At 37.5% G+C, this 14,902-nt stretch overlaps 1 protein-coding gene across 1 annotated transcript in view; it reads left to right on the top strand.

The window, feature by feature from the left end:
- Nucleotides 1-14,902, top strand: part of HCN1 (hyperpolarization activated cyclic nucleotide gated potassium channel 1) — a 207,606-nt gene that overhangs the window by 185,231 nt on the left and 7,473 nt on the right. The window contains exon 6 of the mRNA XM_068667398.1: nucleotides 2,331-2,571. Coding sequence (XP_068523499.1) covers nucleotides 2,331-2,571 — 241 coding nt within the window. The remainder of the gene's footprint in view (nucleotides 1-2,330; nucleotides 2,572-14,902) is intronic.

Below are 14,902 nucleotides of genomic sequence, written 5' to 3'. Positions count from 1 at the left end.
TTCAAACAAACAACGCCTTACGTCTAATTTTCCAGGTGCTTTTACAAGCACAACTTTTTTTTTTTTTTTAATTACAAAATAGTTTTGTTGTTGTTATTGTTGTTGTTTTTTAATCTTTGATTTTGATGTTCTTTGAGTAGGTGTGATTTATGATTAGTCATGGAGCGCATATGTTGTGCAGTGCTTCAAGTGTGTTAAAGCACTCATAAGAAGGAGAGCTATGGCAAACAGAGAGAGTAAAGAGAGAGGCAATACAGTGAAAAGTGAAAGGGGATTGTTGTTCTATTTCCATTGCTCATAAATAATTCTTAGATGGAATGTTCTTAGTGGAATCATATCCCCACTGAATTCAGTTGGGGTTTAGTGATTGACTTCAAAGATGTGGCATCTTACTTTTCATTCAATCTTAAACACAGTAATTCTGGAATTAAATCTGTATGAAATGTTAATTATATAATTTGTATACGTCCTTGACACATTCCAGAAGGAAAAAATAAGAAAGTATAAAAGGAGTATTTAGTGTGTGTCTAAGTATAGAAATATAATGCTATTGAGATGGAGGTTAAAGAGAATCACTGTACTGCTCCTTGTAGTGTTCATTTGTGCTCAGATTCTTCTATTTCCAATTTGCCATTATTTAATGACACTTTCTCATGGGATTGTCAGAAGTCTATACTAGGAATCCTAGGAATCGAGGAGTAGCATGAGGAAATAACTTTTCTGTTTGTTTGTTTGTTTGTTTGTTTGTTTTAATGAAAAGTAAGATATTGCTGGATATAACAACTTTACTTATTCCCAGTATCTGGTGAGAATTTTTGCTTCACAGTATTTTTCTAAATTCCACTGGAGTTCTTCTGGAAAGATGTAATTTCTTTGGTAAATGTGGTTGTTTCTTTACTCTGAGATCATACCCATGCCTCTTAATTGCCTCAGCAACCATGCAAAATGAGATCCCCACCTCCTTCCCAGATGCAAGATGATTTGAAGAACCTGCTATGGTTTTGATTCTTATACTATGGAAAAAGCTGAACTTTTTCATCTTGTCTACAAGCAGGATATCAAAGGATCAGGGTGGGAGGAAAATTTGTCTGTACTTGGGCAAGAATATCTGAGTTTGCTGCCCAGAGAGCATGCTTCCATGTGAGATCGAAGTATGAGGTAGCAGCTGCTTGGAAGACTGACAGAGCAACAAGAGTTGAGTCAAGAAGAGGAGAGCACTGGCAGGTCTCCTTACATCAATCATGAAGGCTTTGCTTGGTGTTAAGAAATGCTAGGGGTTCTCCATTGACATGCAATATTTAGTTTTCCAAAACAGATAGGTGACTGCTGGTCATGTGCTTATTTTATTTCTTCTCTGTGCATTTGTGTATGGATAAATATACATGTACATGCTCTTCCTGTAGTGTCTAGATTGCTAATTCAGTAGTTGCCTGCCTAAGCCCGTCTTCACATTTGATAATGATTAGTCCCAGTTCAATACACTGTTTAAATCTGTATAACTGACCATGTTCATTTTTCTAAGACAAATAAGGCCTGCAAAAAATAGCTTGAAATTTTATGAGGAATTATCTGGGTTTTGATTTAAAGCAAGTAGGACATTTATAGCTTTTTGATACATTCTCATGTAGATGTGCTCATTGTTGGCTCTGTATATATAAACATTCTTGGTGGGAAACAGCCCACCACAGGTGTGTAGTAGTCTTAGGAAAACAGTAACACTTAACACATTTAAAAGGTCTGTTGTATATACATTTTTTTTGAACAGCAGAAGTGTATGCCTCTGTATTTATAAGATGAATTAAATTATAGGAAAGAAATTTTATTATTGATTTCAGCTACCCCTTCATCTAACTGTAGTGTGCATCTATTACTACCAGTACAGTTCTTAAAATCATAGAGATATTACTGGTGTAATATTGGAGAACACAGGGCTAAACTTTGGATTGCGTAATGTTATCACTTCATAAAGTTATTTCAGCAGCTAATTTTGTTGCCAGTCTTGTGTAATTCCTGTATAAGTTCTATCTTTCCACCCTATCTTTCCCTCCTTAAAAGCCAAGGATGATAATATGTGAAAATCACTTGCAGACAACATTTATAATAAAGAGTAATACAAATTGGTACTGCACTATTGTTTCAGTCACTTTACTAGAAATAGATACAAATGTAATGAAAAGATTAAAAATTAGACATAGTAAGAAAAACAGAAGTGTCCAATAAGACCACACAAAAGTTTTTTTTAATGAAGAAAACATAGTCTTTTTTTCAATACCCATTACGATGTATATATTTGCTCATTGTTTTTATCATTATGTTTCCTTTCCATTTAGGAGATTGTCAACTTCAATTGTCGGAAGCTGGTTGCTACAATGCCTCTTTTTGCAAATGCAGACCCAAATTTTGTGACTGCCATGCTAAGCAAATTGCGATTTGAGGTGTTCCAACCTGGAGATTATATTATCCGAGAAGGGGCTGTAGGTAAAAAGATGTATTTCATTCAGCATGGTGTTGCTGGCGTCATCACCAAATCCAACAAGGAGCTGAAGTTGACAGATGGCTCTTACTTTGGAGGTGAGTAGGACAAAAATTAATGATACTATCAGAGTGAACATATTCATGTATGAAACATATTTCATATCAGACATATAGAGACATCACAATAAGTCTACTGAGTATCTTTTGCCTAGACAATTCCAGTTTCAGGGAAGTGCACGTAAAGTATTCCTGAATAACACGTTCATAGTCTGTTTACTGTTACAAAGATAGCTACTGAAGATACAGAATGACCTTCCTGAATTTGAAGTGATTTCGAATGAAGAGTGCTGTTATTTAACAGACAGTATTTCAATGAAGATATAATAATTTGCATAGTAATTTTATAGATATTTAAAGGTAAAATAACAGGATTCATCTTCTTTAAAAGGGGGTAGAAAATTTTAGTAATAAATGTAAAGTATTTCTAAAAGGTAAAAATCACTGTAAGATCCAGAAAAATAGACAGTGGATTAATGATCATTATTATTATGAGATTTTGCTGTCCTTCATGAATATTTCAAGCTGTTATTAGTGCTTTTTCACTGAATTTTAGCATGCAATATTGATTAGCCTTCCAGTATAAAATATGAGAAACTGGACTTCCTGTTTGACTAGATAGATGTCTAACAGATGCATATTAATAAAAAACAGACATGAATTTTAATCCAAGTTAAATTCATTTGGTAATCCTAATGAAAAATAGATATTCATTTAAATGAAGGCAACTGAATATTTCTATTTGGATGAAAGCATTTTTTTTAACATATACTAATCAATCAGGATGAAAATTTTGTTCCTTGTGGCTTTAAATTTTCTATGTATAATAAAATAGGTGTTTGTTTCTTAGAGTAGAGAAAAGGCTGGTTTCCAGAAACTGATTGACCATTTGTGCATTCCACTGCTGCCCATGACCATTACAGTTAGTTGATTATTGTATTAATTTTCTGATGAATCCCATGAATCATCTGGGAACTGAGTCAAAAACCTTTCATAAAATGTTGAATTGAAAGCCTAATCAGTGGCATTTAGCTGGTATACAGAAGTGGAAAGCTTAGAAAAGTGAATTGGGCTCAGTGTTTGAATTGGGCTGTAGAATTACTTAACTAATCCCATTTTAGAATAATATGCTAAAGCAACTCCTACTGATGGGGCCAGCAGGCTGTGTCACCCTGCAGTAGCCTTTGCAAGGTGATTTGTACCAGTATTTGTGGAAGCACTTCAGTAAAGCAGTTCTGTGCTTATCCCATGGGCTTAAACCACAGATGTCAAAGACAGGAGATTAAGGAGAAAGAAAAGGTAAATGCTGAGTGAGGATGAAGAAACAGAGCAACCTTGGTCTTGGTCTTCTCTATGCTTAGCAATGCCCCAGTTTATGAAAATGAGTTTGCAAGAGCCTGTGTGCTGAATCTGGCCATAATACTCCTCTGAACCAGCAGAGGATCAGAAGAGATTGCACGTGGAAGTATTTTACATAACTGTCATCCTGTTGTTGCAGTGCAAATGACTCTTTAGCTCATCCTGTTCATCCTCTACCCTTCTTAGCAGGAATACAGACAAAAAAATAAGCTGTTTGCACTACCCAAATACCTCAAGAACTTATTACACTGCATACCAAAGCATAGCTAGGATGAGACAAGAGGTAAAAAAATGGGGGCAAGTGCATCTGAGCCCTAACAGCTGATGGGGCAAATATGAAATAATAGCTGCTGCTGGGTAGAGCAAGGAGACTTGAGGAGACTTGAGGAGATTTGAAGAGACTCGAGGAGAGGAGACTCGAGGAGACTCGAGGAGAGGAGACTCGAGGAGAGGAGACTCGAGGAGACTCGAGGAGACTCGAGGAGAGGAGACTCGAGGAGAGGAGACTCGAGGAGACTCGAGGAGACTTGAGGAGACTCAAGGAGAGGAGAGGAGACTCGAGGAGAGGAGACTCGAGGAGAGGAGACTCGAGGAGAGGAGACTCGAGGAGAGGAGACTCGAGGAGAGGAGAGGAGACTCGAGGAGACTCGAGGAGAGGAGACTCGAGGAGACTCGAGGAGAGGAGACTCGAGGAGAGGAGACTCGAGGAGACTCGAGGAGAGGAGACTCGAGGAGAGGAGAGGAGACTCGAGGAGAGGAGACTCGAGGAGAGGAGACTTGAGGAGAGGAGAGGAGACTCGAGGAGAGGAGACTCGAGGAGAGGAGACTCGAGGAGAGGAGAGGAGAGGAGACTTGAGGAGAGGAGAGGAGACTCGAGGAGAGGAGACTCGAGGAGAGGAGACTCGAGGAGAGGAGACTCGAGGAGACTCGAGGAGAGGAGACTCGAGGAGAGGAGAGGAGACTCGAGGAGAGGAGAGGAGACTCGAGGAGAGGAGACTCGAGGAGAGGAGACTCGAGGAGAGGAGAGGAGACTCGAGGAGACTCGAGGAGAGGAGACTCGAGGAGAGGAGAGGAGACTCGAGGAGAGGAGACTCGAGGAGAGGAGACTCGAGGAGAGGAGACTCAAGGAGAGGAGAGGAGAGGAGACTCGAGGAGAGGAGACTCGAGAGGAGACTCGAGGAGAGGAGAGGAGACTCGAGGAGAGGAGACTCGAGGAGAGGAGACTCGAGGAGAGGAGACTCGAGGAGAGGAGAGGAGAGGAGACTCGAGGAGAGGAGAGGAGACTCGAGGAGACTCGAGGAGAGGAGACTCGAGGAGAGGAGACTCGAGGAGAGGAGAGGAGAGGAGACTCGAGGAGACTCGAGGAGAGGAGACTCGAGGAGAGGAGACTCGAGGAGAGGAGAGGAGACTCGAGGAGAGGAGACTCGAGGAGACTCGAGGAGACTCGAGGAGAGGAGACTCGAGGAGAGGAGACTCGAGGAGAGGAGACTCGAGGAGAGGAGACTCGAGGAGAGGAGACTCGAGGAGAGGAGACTCGAGGAGAGGAGAGGAGAGGAGAGGAGAGGAGAGGAGAGGAGAGGAGAGGAGAGGAGAGGAGAGGAGAGGAGAGGAGAGGAGAGGAGAGGAGAGGAGAGGAGAGGAGAGGAGAGGAGAGGAGAGGAGAGGAGAGGAGAGGAGAGGAGAGGAGAGGAGAGGAGAGGAGAGGAGAGGAGAGGAGAGGAGAGGAGAGGAGAGGAGAGGAGAGGAGAGGAGAGGAGAGGAGAGGAGAAGAGAGGAGAGGAGAGGAGAGGAGACTCGAGGAGAGGAGACTCGAGGAGAGGAGAGGAGACTCGAGGAGAGGAGACTCGAGGAGAGGAGACTCGAGGAGAGGAGAGGAGACTCGAGGAGAGGAGACTCGAGGAGAGGAGACTCGAGGAGAGGAGACTCGAGGAGAGGAGACTCGAGGAGAGGAGAGGAGACTCGAGGAGACTCGAGGAGAGGAGACTCGAGGAGAGGAGACTCGAGGAGAGGAGACTCGAGGAGAGGAGACTCGAGGAGAGGAGAGGAGACTCGAGGAGAGGAGAGGAGAGGAGAGGAGAGGAGAGGAGAGGAGAGGAGAGGAGAGGAGAGGAGAGGAGAGGAGAGGAGAGGAGAGGAGAGGAGAGGAGAGGAGAGGAGAGGAGAGGAGAGGAGAGGAGAGGAGAGGAGAGGAGAGGAGAGGAGAGGAGAGGAGAGGAGAGGAGAGGAGAGGAGAGGAGAGGAGAGGAGAGGAGAGGAGAGGAGAGGAGAGGAGAGGAGAGGAGAGGAGAGGAGAGGAGAGGAGAGGAGAGGAGAGGAGAGGAGAGGAGAGGAGAGGAGAGGAGAGGAAGGGAAAAAGGACCTGAAAAAGGTCTCATTTGTGATCACTTATTTTCTTCCCATGTATCTACTCCAAGTGCTAATATGAATGTGAAAGTAATGTCTCTATCCCTTGTATTTGTATCCCTGTACCCTTCCCACCACCATACTTTTGATGGTATATACCAAACATGCATAAGGGAATAAGTGAGAAATACTCACCCATTTGCACTGTCAATTCTGCAGTCAACTAGTCAACATACCAACTAACAAACAAACAAACAAAAAAAATCATCATCAACAACAACAACAAAACATTGTCACATTATTGGAATAACAAAGTAGATAGTAAATATATTCAGAAAGAAATGTGTGGTTTGAGGTTGACTTTGTTCTTTCATGCTTTTCAGTAATGACCACTGAGGCAATGTTTTAAAGAAAGTGACATAAATTATTTCTCGAACAGATGCAGATGAGTAGAAATGTTGCTTCATAAAGATTCAGGACAATCAATTCTATTTGCCTTTTCCTAGCATTTAATAAAGATAGTAATTTTATTTCTTGGCTGCCCTTAGAATTCCTGACCTCACATGGTGTGTTTATGTGTTTTTAGAGAAGGGAAAAAATATGAAAACAAGGAATACATTAAAGTGATTTGCATATTTTGCTCAGTTATATATTCATTTCTATGTCAGTGAAATGATGTAACCATTAGTTACGAGTGTAGAATTTCAGGGGCTTTAGTACTGCTTTTTCACCTGTTTTAATCAAATTTTCCATGACCATATACTGTTATTCTAAATAGACTGATAGTCATTATTCCTAAATATCTGTGGATTTTCAATGTCTTTCTTTGTTTTTTTCCTGTTTGTTAAAATAACTTTCTATTTTCCATTATTAGCGATAGGATTGCTGCTTCTTTCAGCAAAGCAGTAAATATGTCTTTTCTCTTTCTAAATAAAGGAGAATGGAACTTCTCCCACTGAGACTGGCATGGTTTTCATATAAGGGGAAACAAGGTTGTCCTCCGTGAAAATTATACTTGTCTCCTTCTAGCTGCTTATGGAGAATGGGATTTGACAGGAAGACATGAATGAAAATGGTCAGGAGAGAGTGGATGGTCAGGGGAGAGGGAGGTGAGCTATGTTAACAAATAGGATGAAAACACAGTGGAGGTCAGAAGAATCTGGGGAGCCAGACAGAGGTCAATAGAGAAGACTGCGTGGGTAGGAGTCAGGTAATAAGGGGTGTAGAGAAATGCAAAGAGAATACTTAGAAAATGTGAGTTTATGGCCATGGCCATGAAATTGGTAGGTAAAGAGCATAATTATGTGTGAATAAGACTGAAGTATTTTTCAGAAGCTTGGCAGACAGCAAGAAGGTACTCACACCTATCCCTTTTGAACAGCAAATAGGGAAGCCTGACTACACGTGTTTGCAACTAAATTCAATTTGAGATGAACACATTTGTATTCAGTCTTCCTGGAATGGATAATAATAACCAGGAAGCAGTTGAAAAAAGCAAGCAATATTATTTTGAAGATGTGATTGCTACATTTTTTAAACTTTTTTAAAAAACTTTTTTTTTTAATGTCTGTTTTTTAATGTATTTGTTTTTCTCTCTTATTTAATACTTCAATATTTCAACACTACTTATGATATAATCCCTTTAGTAAATGGTATGGAGGAAACTTATGTTTTCAGACCTACTGAACCTTTTACTCTGTGTTTTAGATGATTGTATTAAAAACTGCTCAAAGATCTTTTTGTGTTAAGAGGAGTTATGGGACAGATTGTGTATTTCTTCCTCACTAGACACATAAAAGTGCTAAAAAGTAAGGATATTTAAATGTTTACAAAGGAGGTACAAGAATATGAGTCACTTATAGAGAAGTAGAGAAGTATAGTTCATCATTTATTGAGGCTTTACAGAGCAGAAATAATATTTTAATGTATCTAGTGAGCTAGATACATTAATATTAATAGTAATAGTAATAGTAATAGTAATAGTAATAGTAATAGTAATAGTAATAGTAATAGTAATTTAATAATAATAATAATAATAATAATAATAATAATAATAATAATAATAATAATAACAACAATAACAATAACAATAACAATAATAATAATAATAATAATAATAATAATAATAATAGATATCTAGTGTATAGATAATAATAATAATAATAAATAAATAAAATAAAAATAATAATAAATAAAAACAAACACAACTTTTCCTCCCTGGTATCTTGAGACCCTTCACTTCCCTGCATATCCCTAGCCCCAGCCTAGGGGCATGGAGTCTTCTGGTGTTCACTGACAGTCTGGTATGGACTGTAAGCTTCTGTGTGGGAAGCAAAGACAAAAAGGAACATTTTGCCATTTTATAATTCAGACTATTCCCCCTCCAAACACATAAAGGTTAAAGTTGTCCCGCAGCTACTGCAAAGCATGTTGTTGAGCAGGAATTTCAAGATGTCCCATTCCCCTCCTGATGCGCACCCCAACGTAATCAGAGCAGATACTCTGGGTGTGCTGTCCTGATCCCCCCAAGCATGTGTTGAACCTCATTTTGCTTAAATGGTGTGCTAGATTGGAACTGACATGCCTACAAAGAGTAAAAAATAGGAATAAATCCAACACTACCCAACTACTGATACTCAGCAGAACTATCTGAAAGAGGATTTCTGGGAACATGTTCAGAACTCTGCTGTTACTTAATTTGCTTGCTTGCTGGTGGATAGAGAACTGATTACTCACTGTGGTCCCATCCTGCTCTTGCTGAAGTCACTGGCAACACTCTGCTCAACCTCAAAGGACGAAAGATAAGCCTTGTGTTCCTGCTATCTTTTTTTCCTCCATCTGTTTTCCCACCTGTGTTTATACAGGCTTTCCTTCATTCAGCAACCCAGACGTATGCTCCAGGAAATTATAAACCTATTCTTCTGTTTTTAACAGATACTGCATTAAAGCTTAAGGAATGTTGATATTGCTAGGGAAATCCAAACTGAATCTGTAGGATGTGTATGTATATATTTATGAATTATGTTAGTTTGGGCATCCCCATGGAGGTTTTCACTGTGTTTGCAGTTGGAAAGAGTTTCCTAATTCCAGTAGGCAGGTGTGCAATAATTCATGCTACCCAATCTGGGACATGTCTGTTCTGTTGTCATTCCCTCTCCACACTGTTTTTTCTGCTTTGCTTTATTTTGTTTTATCCATCGCTGAGGATCCCAGTGGTTTTATACCACTTAGAGTCATCAATAAGTCAATTTGTAGACTAGAACTCATATTTCTTTAAAAGATTTTTCTTTTCTATGAGCTTCCAGATATATTGAACATGATGAAGTACACAAGATTTTCTAAAACTACATTTATGATACATGTTGATTTATGGCATCTGATACATGTATGTGAGTTGTGTGTGAATTTCAATATATAATGATCTACCTCTTGCAATGTAATAAGAGACAAATACATGTTTTATTTTATTTATTCAATGTCAGGTATAAATAACTGCCAGATAGCAGTAATTTTATCAAAAATTACATATAAAGCAGATTTTCATCCTCATCTTCACAGAATTTGGAGACATTTTCAGGCATTGTTTTTATGTTTGTTTGTTTGGTTTTAGTTTTATAACACTCATATGTCCATGTAGTTCATGGCATACTTTATATTTTTTAAATATGTTATTTGCTTAAGTTGTTTAATACCATTTTAACAGTTGTCCTTCCACACTTTAAATTGTAATCAATAGTATCTTGCATTTGCTTCAGCTACCAGAATTCCAATTAGACAGAACTACTTTGACCTACCTTTTATTTATGGACCTTTTCCCCGTTTCAGAACAGCTACTGTCAGTATATTTTAGACCAGTGCAGTGGAAAATAATACCATGGGAAATGTTGAGTCACTTTAGATTATATTTTGCCACTTTCTTTCTTTCTGGTACACTCTAGGTACCTCCTTTTGATAGGCTACTTTGGATTTGCAGAATAATATTAATTATGAATAGAGAAAATGTTGTTAAAGTGCCTGACTGCTCACTGCTTTATATATTTTAATTTATAACAGGACAATATGGTATGATACAGTTTTACATTTTGCAAAAATACTACATATGGCTACTCATTATTCAAGGTAATGGTGAATTTAGTCCCAGTATTCATACGCCAATCTAGCACTGCACCAAAATACATAATGAATTATAAGTAGCCTCCCTGAGGTGCAATTATTCATATTTTTAATGGCAAGTACACAATTAAATGCTTGAAGGGAGCAGGATCTCCAGATCTCCATACCAACTCATTCATAAAACACTTTTCAGGTGAACAATATAGACCATTTTTCTAACAGCTCTGCTTGCAAGAGGCCATAAAAGTGAAATGTCCTTTTTGGCACAGACTAGTCTGCCATTTTGAGGATGTATTCCTCATGGTGTAACATAACTCCTTGTGCTACATTATGTTGCTTTTTTGACATTGCATTTTATGTAGAAAATGCTATGCACAGAAGAGCTTCTTGCTATTTGGACAGAATATTATTTTTAAGTGTATGGAACTTTTTAAAGAAGTTAGAAAGAAAATGAGTTACTCTGCAGCCCTGTAAAGTAGAATCAGATTTGGTTTTAGGATTTTTATTAATTATCAGTAACTAAGATGTATATTTAACAATATCATTAATAATAATGTTAATAATAATCCCCACTATCTAAACAACATAGTCTTGAACCCAAATGATAGTTCTAATTCTTCAGATTCATTAAAACAGTGTAACTAATTTTTAATTTTTAACCATTCTATTATTCTATTTTGTTCTGATTTAAATCATTCTATAATTCTGTGATAATTCTTAAGTTAGTCCTTATAAGCAAGAGAACTAGTGCACCCAAAATATCACATCAGCACGCCTTGCAAATCTGAGGTGACAAACAAATAAACCAGATGATAATTTTGCAAGTACTTCACAGTAGACTTTAGCTCAAATATTTGAGTGTAGGTTAAATATTTAATCTAAATATTTAATTCAGAACTGATAGACTCTGCTCATTTATTTAACAATTTAATAGGAGGAGAAAATGAAAAGTACAATATTTTTACATTCCACTTAAGTTCAATTTGAACTGCTTAATTTGCAACTGTTATTGTTTGCTCAAGATGGCAAGAACATAACACTGAATACAAAAGGATATATTTATTTATTTATTTATTTTAAGAGGGAACAGGTTTCCATCCAAACAACAGTCATTTCTGGACTTTGAGCTAGCCAGTATGAAAATTAAATTTGGACTTAGGCACATTATCTTGATTTATTTGTTTTCACATTAAAAATAAAATGAATATCAGCCAAATTATGAGCTTTTAAAAGATAATTACTAGCATATCATAGTCTGTCTTGATATAAAAAACAGTTTGCTAAAGTACAGTAGGAATATGTGGATATTCTATTATGAATAACATTGAAGACAAAGTAAAGGCTTGCATTTCCATTTTATGTAAGAATCCTAAGCTTCTTTTCTATCAAACAGCTTTCTGAGAAGACTTTGAGTTAAGAAGAGAAAATAGACAGGATGTGAAAAATGCTGCCTGAGTTTGCTTTATTCAGGAACCTCAGCCACAGCTATTTGCAGTAATTTCAGATAGAAAAATAAATAAATAAATAAAAGGTCAGGGTGGGACATAAAATAGCTGTCCAGGCATATAATATGCCACTTTTTATGAAAGCTGTTATATTCTAACCCTGTATATTTGGTTGTCCTTTTTGATGTAAAAGCAATTATGACTAACAACCTTTCTGAAAAGAATTAAATTGTTCTGCCAATCTATATTAAGCATATAACATTGAAATAGGCTTAGTAGTATCAGTATTTATGTTACAGAAAGTATGAGGACTTAAAAAATCCGCTTGTATACAAGTCTTTTTAAAAATTACAAAAGTAATGATAAGAAATAATATTAAGAAGAAATAATAAGATGCCTGCTCTGAGTAAGTCACAAAAGATCCAAATTAATAGCATGTTATCACACTGCTTTTCTCAGAACTGTTTTAAAGTAGTATATTAAGACTTATTCAAGGAAATGGACTGAGATAGAGCAAGAGTTGTTTGAAGAAAAAGATTTCTCAGAGGTAGAGAGCATAAAATGCAATTTCAAGCTTGTTGACAAACCTTAAATAAATGTGAAAGCTTACTCGCTTAGCAGATAGCAAAAATCTGCTTCAAAGGTTTGAAGATTGTACTTCAGAAGTTCACAATTTGAGTCTTGCTGGTTATGGTACTTTTTCTATATATTTTTTTTTGGTCATTAAATTAAATTAAAAATTAAATAAGTTAAATAATGAACATAATAAGAACTCATGTGTCAAGGTCTCCAGAGACAGACACTCCAAACAACTGGAAACAGGCAATAAAAATGTGGAAAAAAAAAAAATACTTTGGTTTCTCCTTCCTTCCTTCCTTCCTTCCTTCCTTCCTTCCTTCCTTCCTTCCTTCCTTCCTTCCTTCCTTCCTTCCTTCCTTCCTTCCTTCCTTCCTTCCTGTCTTTTTCTCTTTCTCTCTTTCTCTTTCTCTCTTTCTCTTTCTCTCTTTCTCTCTTTCTCTCTCTTCCTCTCTCTTTCTCTCTTCCTCTCTCTTCCTCTCTCTTCCTCTCTCTTCCTCTCTCTTCCTCTCTCTTCCTCTCTCTTCCTCTCTCTTCCTCTCTCTTCCTCTCTCTTCCTCTTCCTCTTCCTCTTCCTCTTCCTCTTCCTCTTCCTCTTCCTCTTCCTCTTCCTCTTCCTCTTCCTCTTCCTCTTCCTCTTCCTCTTCCTCTTCCTTTTTGTCTCCTCCATCTCTTGTTGCTCTTGTAGTGATGAGGGCCTTACAATTTCAGAAGAACCTTCTCTCTGTTTGATGAGCTCTTCTATTTGAAGGCAACTGTATGGACAACTACCCATGACAGATTTAAAATCAGGAGTTCATGTGTGTCTGCCATTGCTCACTGTGGCAAAAACTCAAACTGTCATGGGTGCAAGCCCCTATTTACTGTAAAGAAGGTGGGAAAAGTTTTTGTATACAGTTGAGATTACAGACCCATACTCTCTTTGACAGTTGAGATTACATACCCAATTGTAAAAGGCAGTAATTGTCTCCCTTTTCTTTCCTTCTGAAGTTCTATCCTTTGCTGCATTAATTTTCCTGTTGAGCACTGACTATATTTTATTTTTTTTCAGTCATAGGACGAAATGTATTTAGCTCAGTGTTACCTGAGCCTTTGCACTTCCATTCACTCCACAGATTTGGGTTGGGGTGATATTACTCACTCTGCCCCCTCCTTTCTCTCCCTGCAGTCTTGACTATTATGAATGTAAATACTGTTTTTCCACACAATTGTAAAATAAAATCTACATAGCTATCTGGCATACCACTTAATCATTATTTTGAAGATAATAATTATAATCATTTTAATTGGTGCAATCTATAGTCTGACTAATCATGAGACCTGGTGTAAGTCATTTTAGTGTCTTTAACAAAAAGCATCATCTCCCTGGGTTGTCCGCTTTGTGCACTAGTGACTACAGAATGAAAGAGACGAAAAAAAAGAAAAAAAAAAAAAAAGACTAGAAAATATTAAGATAGATCTATTTGATATTTTATAGAATTTTAAAAAGAAAAAAGGAACAGACATATAGAAATGCATGTTAAAGCAATCGCATATTTATGATACCAAACATTTTTCCTTGTTTTTCTGTACTGGAGACACAGAAATGGAAAATTGTTCTGTTTCTTAAGGGTGTGGTGTCTTAATTTTTTGTTTGTTTGTTTGTTTTTTAATTTGCTTTACATTTAAATGCCCCTTTGCTAAAGAAGAGGTGTCATTCATTACCTGTTTTGAAGTAGAAAGCAGCATTCCCCCAGGCTGAAGGTTGCAGACCCTAGCTGTGACTAGTGCACCAAGATGCCCACTGTCTAGTTTCTGGTCAGAAGACAACTTCAGTCTTGAGAGAAATCAAGAACCGTTTGTTTTAGCACCATGACAGAGTTGCTGTTATGAAGAGTTGGATTAGAAAGGGAGAATAACCTAAACTTTGTTGTTCTTGAGAATGTGTTTCAACACACAATTAAAAAAGATTACAAGACTAGCTATAAAAAGGCATGAAAGTACAGGTGGATGGAAAGAGCTGTCACACATCTAAATTCTGTCTGTAACAGTTTAGTAACTCATTATTCTCCATAAAATAAAAAATATTCTAATCTACCGTCCCATTCTCAGAAAGTATTCCCAAATAAGCTTGACTGACTGACCCAAACATTTGAATACCTTTCATTTTCTACCTTTCTTCTGCTGCTGAAAGTTGCCAGATGGTTTGAATAGCTGCTTTCCCATTTGCACAGCAATGTATATGCCCACTACATGATGAAACAAGTTTCCTGCTGAGGAACAGAAGCAATAGTCAGCTGTCCTCAGCTGGAAGGACACTTCATCAAATCCTGTAATGTTAAATCTGACAGATGAGGGGAAACCTGTTATAATTGTGGAAAGGGCAATAAATGTTAATAAACTTCTGTAGTTCACAAATGCATAGAAATTGCTAATTATTTTTACTTTATTATAATATGAAGATAAATATATGGCTAATATACTAGTTATAGAAGTTGCTCATTACTACAAAATTTGAGTATTATATTTGGAGTAAAATTGGTGTGCAAAATGAA

This window comes from Anas acuta, chromosome Z (genome assembly GCF_963932015.1).
Source record: "Anas acuta chromosome Z, bAnaAcu1.1, whole genome shotgun sequence".
NCBI lineage: Eukaryota > Metazoa > Chordata > Aves > Anseriformes > Anatidae > Anas > Anas acuta.
The sequence above is the reverse complement of the archived record's forward strand: the minus strand, read 5'-3'. Positions and strand labels throughout refer to the sequence as shown.